The 5,941-nt window shown below is 40.1% G+C and overlaps 1 protein-coding gene across 1 annotated transcript; it reads right to left on the bottom strand.

Moving 5' to 3' along the window:
* Positions 1-3,614: 3,614 nt before the first annotated feature.
* On the bottom strand, positions 3,615-5,183 carry GPR19 (G protein-coupled receptor 19). The gene has a single exon (XM_006866050.1). It carries the CDS (start codon positions 5,139-5,141, stop codon positions 3,894-3,896), a length of 1,248 nt encoding a protein of 415 aa, XP_006866112.1. The 5' UTR covers positions 5,142-5,183; the 3' UTR covers positions 3,615-3,893.
* Between the last annotated feature and the right edge of the window lie 758 nt (positions 5,184-5,941).

The following is a 5,941-nucleotide window of genomic DNA, read 5'->3' as shown; positions in this document are numbered from 1 at the left end:
TCCACATGAATCAGCAGGCCAAGTGGGTGTTGGGAAATCGTTCTTCTCATATTTTTCTATACACAGTGAAGAATTCCCCCCTACCCCCAAATAAATGAACCATACCATAGCAAGGAGAATGGCAAAGTGGAAACAGAACAATGGCCAAGAGGCAGAGGTATTCTAGTTTATCACCTAACTTCACTCTTTTGGTCTCAGTCTCCTTGTCTAAACATTAAGGGCCTTGGACTAGATTTCTAACGTCCCTTTCTGCTCTGAAAGTCTGTTTCGTTGCCCCCTTTTGCATGTGATTCTTGCACAGAAGCATAACCTCAAAGGTGATCACTGGCCACATAGCTCCAATAGATTTTCATTTCAAAGGGAGTTGGAGCTAGTGGCAGCAAGGTTGGAGGGGTAAAAAGGAAGGACTGTGCTCACTCTTCCCACTGGATGAGGCAGAATTGCCAACCTTATCTGGCAAGTGACTCTGCCTGTTAGAGGTCAACCTGGGTAAACTGAGGAGGTGGGCCATCTGAGATAAACCTGTCATGGAAGGTTCACTGGGCAGTGATATGAAGGTCACACAACCTTGCTTACTGAAAGTGAAGATGGTTTGAAGCACTTACTAATGAAGATCAAAGAATACAGCCTTTAATGCCTTAACCCTTTCAAGATCATTTTTTTTTTTTCTGCTTTGAATGTTTTGTTGAACCCATGTGTTTTCAGTAATGGAGGGCATTTTGAATGAAATGAAAAGACTTCTTGGAGGTAATATGAACTTTGATACAATCAAGGGCATAATGGGACACATGCTCTGATCTCTGATTGGTGGGATGAGGCTCATTTCTTTAGATTCACAGTTATACAGGCCTCCCACTAGATGGCAGCATGCACTAAAGGTGGGATAGCAACTTCCCACTAAAAACCAAAGTCAGAAAATGTAGGTGATCACTATATGTCCCATGGGTCACAAAAGGGTTAACATGAAGAAACCAAAAATCCTCACAACTGCATCAATAAGGAGCATCATGATAAAGACTACAATCAACACTCATGGAATCTGCAGTCAAAAAAGCAATCAAATGACTCATGAAGGGGCTTCAAAAAGTTCATGGAAAGATTCCATTGTCTTTTCATTCCATTTTTCCATGAACTTTTGGAAGCCCCCTCATACTGTACTGGGCAAATATGCTACAAAAGATCTCTTTAAAGTATTCAAAAGCAAAGTTGCTACTTTTAGGACTAAAGTATGCCTGCCCCAAGCCATAGTATTTCCAATGACTTCAGCTTCATGATAAAGCTGTACAATAAATAAGAATGATCAGAGAACTTATATATTTGAATTATGGTGTTAGTAAAGAATATATCTCAGACTGTCAGAAGAAGGAACAAATCTGTCTTGAAAGAATTACAGGCAGAATGCTCCTTAAAAGTAAGAATTCATCTCATGTACTTTACACATGCTATCATGGTAAAGTAGAGGATCAGTGAAAAAGAATAAGACCCTTAATGAGATGGACTGACACAGTGGCTCCAACAATGTCCTCAAACATAGTAATGACTGTGAGGATGGTGTAGGACCAGGCAGTGTCCATTCTGTTGTGCACAGTTGCTGAGTCATAATCACCTCAAGAGCATCCAACAACAGAGTACACTCCCCAAATGTCAAAGACATAATAAGGCTTAGAAATCACCTTGTTTCTTCTTTTTAGTTTAAACAGAGGCCTGAAGAAGAATAAAATGGAATTAAGTTGAGCTTTTATTTGCAATTTAACTTTAAAAAATAATGTTCCCTTTAAAAGAACAGAGAGCCACTACAGGGATCTTTTCTACTCTTTAATATTAAAGTTTGAACCGTCAAATTCAAGGACAAGATAAATATCAACTTGTTTTATTATTTTAGAGTTCAAGTTGCTGATGGGATAAGTAAGACAGTGAAGAGGAGGAGAAAAAGAGGGGAAAATCAAAAGAGTTCTCTTTATGTTTTGAATTTGTTGACTGTAGTAAGCATATCAACATTAAAATATTAGCTCTGTGGATGTTTTATAATTGAAGTCTTTTGTTGTTGTTGTTTGTTGTTCTTTGCCCCAAGTATTAAGCCCAATATCATTTTGTTTCCTTGCATCTATGAGGAAGGAATATTCAAGCTTCTTTCTGTATGTCTCAGCAGCACAAGTCTAGAAATCCATCCACTAAAGAAAAGGTGAGAGCCAACTAATTATGGTTCATCTAGACTCTCCTTTTAGGACTAGCCAGATTTTTAGACCTCAGACATCCACCAAGGCAGCAGCCAGTAGGCCCATCAAGGCCTGGATGAATTGGTCCACTCATGTGTTCTCGAAAGAGGTATCTGTAATATCAAGAAAAGACCAATAGACTTGCAATTAGAGGTCTTGAGTCTAAATACCAGCTCTGTCAGATTGCAATCGAATAACCTTGGGAAACTCATATAACTTTGGGTTTGTTTCCTTATCTATAAATAAACAGGGTTGGTAATAAATATATCACAGAAGTATTGAGAGGATAAAATAGCACATAAAATTGCTGAATAACTGCAGTAGTTATTTGCAGTGCTTGTTAATTATCAACCAATCAACCCACTGCCACCAAGTCAATTCCGATTCATAAAGGTCCCTAGAGTAGGTTTCTAAAACTGTAAATCTTTATGGAAGCAGACTGTCACATCTTTCTTCAAAGGAATGGCTGGTGGCTTCAAACTCTTATCTTTCAGTTAACAGTCCAATGCTTAACCCACTGCACCACCCATCCCAGTCTTGTCTGTAAGCCCTTTACTACTCAAATGAAAACATTTCTCAAATGGCTGGCTCTAGATGTGAGCTAATAGAGACCTAGGGGGCCAGGTGAAAACACAGACACAAATTACCATAGGCAATGAAGAGCCGAAGCTTGGCCAGGTACGGTGATGTGACCTAGAGAGAGGTGACGGGAGCAGAGGCTCTGGTTAGAGAAGTCATCTCAAATCAGAGTCTCTGGGAGACAGAAGAAGGTGGCCTTTCCTCTCTGTCCTGGTGTAATGGGGTAAAGCCAGAAGGCCAAAGGCTTTGCCTGAATTGAAAAGCACAGAGACACACCATCTGCCATTTCTCTGTGTGGCATTTTCTGGGCATGCCCAGCAAGGACACCTGCTCATTAGCTTGTATTTAACTCAAGGAGGGAAAGTAAACATACAAGACACCGCCTAGATGGAATACAGATGTGAGGGCAACTTAACATTGACCTCAAAATGTTCATGGCCTCCCCAGCTGCTTAGGTCAAGAAAGGATGAACATCAGAGAGAGAAGGAGAGATTAGGCAACACAGCAACATTATAAGCCTTCTTTCCTTAAGAATGCTGACTAAAATCCAATAGCAAAAGAGTACTCAGCAAATTCTAATACATGGAGTCATTTTCACAGCAGATCTAGACACTGGTTACTTGGAAGAAGGTAGTATAAAAGCATATAAAGTATTAAACCTTTCTAAATTTTACTTGGTAGAAGAAATACAAGTCTCTGAAGTGTGTAACACAGGGTGTTTCATTTGTAACAGACGCCCAGAGTTACAAAAATTCAACAGGGGAGAGAAAAAGAAAACAGAATAAAATGAGGCTGAACCATTAATCAAAGGTTGTGTGTATGGTCTATGCATTTTGGATCTAATCTAATTGTAAATTAAAAAGTAGGAAGGCATTTTCTTTTTAACGCATGTAATATATTAAAAGGACCGCTGCCTTAAAACAAGAAGCAACTAAAATAAAAACTACAAAAAACTGTGATCAACAAATAAACAGATTTTGCAAAATAAAACATTTTCCTCAGTAGGTTGAGTGAACAAATATGTAAATAGTTTCTGTTTTTATAGTTAAAGATTTTTAATAACTGGCGCATAACAATAATTAAAAGAATTCTGAGAAATTAGACAAAAGTATTTGGTGGATTTGAGTTAATAGGCCAAGCAAGCTTTTTTTCCTTGGCTTCTCTGTCAAATGAATCATAGATTGAATCTTTGGTTATAGTTTTGGCCGTGGGAGGGATTTCTGAAATGCCAACATAGTTTTTTTTCGCCATCCTTGAACTGGTTGTGATTGTATAGGCATTGCTTCGGTAACATTTCATTGAAGACATGCAAAAAGTCTCTTTCATCCCTCTCCTAAAATTGGCATTATAAATTGAATACAGAGTCGGTTTAGAGGCTGAAGAACTAAAGGATATCCAAGTGATAGCTGTGAAAACAAGGGAACTTTGTCTATAGTCCCCTTCATGGGGGTGCCACAGCTGAGCTACATGAAAAGGCAGCCAGGAGAGCAAAAACAATAGATTTAAAATGAGAAACATCTTGATGGTTTTTACTTTTGTCCTTGGGACAATGTTCATTGTCCTCCTCACTGTTCTGCCATCAGTGCCTATTCTCCAAATATACTTTATAACCTTTTGGTAAAATAAGATTATAAGGACAGATGGAATCACAAAGCCCACCAAGAAGTGGATGACAGTATAGGCAGTTCCTTCCCAAGACGAAGGGAGGAAATAATTACAATGATTGTCCCAGTTGGAGCCATAGAAAAAGAACACTGGGGTCACAAAGGCTGCATCAAAGATCCATGACGCGGCGATCATCTTCTTGGCTTTTTCTCGGGATACCTTGAAGCTCAGGGGATAGACAATGGTGTAGAACCGGTCTATGCAGATAGAGAGGAGAACATAGATCTGGACACCAGGGGTGAGGTACTGAAAATATCTCACAACCTTGCACATTGCACTCCCAAGTGTCCACCTTCCAACAGTGAACTGAAACAGGACGAAAGGTGTGCTGGCAATGCTGATGAGAAGATCGGCACATGCCATGGAGACGACAAAGTAATTGGTAGTGGACTGAGTCCTCCTGCTCCTATGGATGACCAAACAAACCAGGGAATTGCCAAAGATAGAAAACAACCACAGGGTCCCAAAGAAAATGCTGGCTGTGGCCACTTCCCCAGGTTTCAGTCCATACTGGAGGTCTGTTCCATTGCTTTCCCAACTGTGCTCCTCATAGAACTCCATCAGGTCATGGCTTGGCAGAGGTGAGGCTCTTTCCGTGCAGCTGTGGTTGTGGAGGGACACCAGAAGTGTAGGAGTAACCAAAGGCGGCTTGCTGGTATCCATTTTGTGAGCAAAAACCATATTCACTTTTTTTCTCTTAGCTCTGGATAAGAAAAGAAGAATGAGGCCTCCTGTTAAAATGGCGTCATACAGGTTGATTCTTAAGGCTATCTTAAATGACACTTGGGTTGTCATTTGTCATTGGGTAAGGCATGTACATTGGCAAGAAAACATGAGTATATCTTATGACTTCTATTCAAAATATGCCCTGAACCCCATTTCTCTTTTGTTTTAAGTATCGTTGTAGTTGTTCCCAGCTCAGGTTCCCTCTGCCCTTAGCCTCTCTTCCAGAACCCTTGATCAAATGTGATAGAACTCATACTAAGCCTTTGCTCACTGGTTATTACAGAGATTTCGGGAGCTCAAAACTGGCTCCTGGTAAGGGTATCACCCCCCACTTAAAGAGCTGTTGGAATTCTGGGCAAGTATGTGAGAAGTTCCTGAATGTCGCAACACTGAAGTAATGAGGCTGCAAGAGAGGAAAACTTGGGCAGATGGAAACACACAGTTGCCAGTTATGAAAACAGCCAACAAGAAAGAGTCTGTGACTAGACTGGCTGGCTGCAGGGAAGTACCCTGTCCTTACTTACTGGAGAATGTCCATCATAGAAGCATTATGGGAGCACATGAAGCAATCATTATGCTACTACATGAGCCAGAAGTAGCTCCTAGTTTAATGACATCTGAAAATAGCTGGATTTTTCCAAAAGATGATATACTAAGAGCTTGGCCACCTATCAACAGCATCTTATCTTGATGCTATTCTCTTATTGTTTCATAAAATCACATGCTGACTGAAAAACATACATAATGTCCTCTAA

Source organism: Chrysochloris asiatica, unplaced genomic scaffold (genome assembly GCF_000296735.1).
Source record: "Chrysochloris asiatica unplaced genomic scaffold, ChrAsi1.0 scaffold00086, whole genome shotgun sequence".
Classification (NCBI taxonomy): domain Eukaryota; kingdom Metazoa; phylum Chordata; class Mammalia; order Afrosoricida; family Chrysochloridae; genus Chrysochloris; species Chrysochloris asiatica.
The sequence above is the reverse complement of the archived record's forward strand: the minus strand, read 5'-3'. Positions and strand labels throughout refer to the sequence as shown.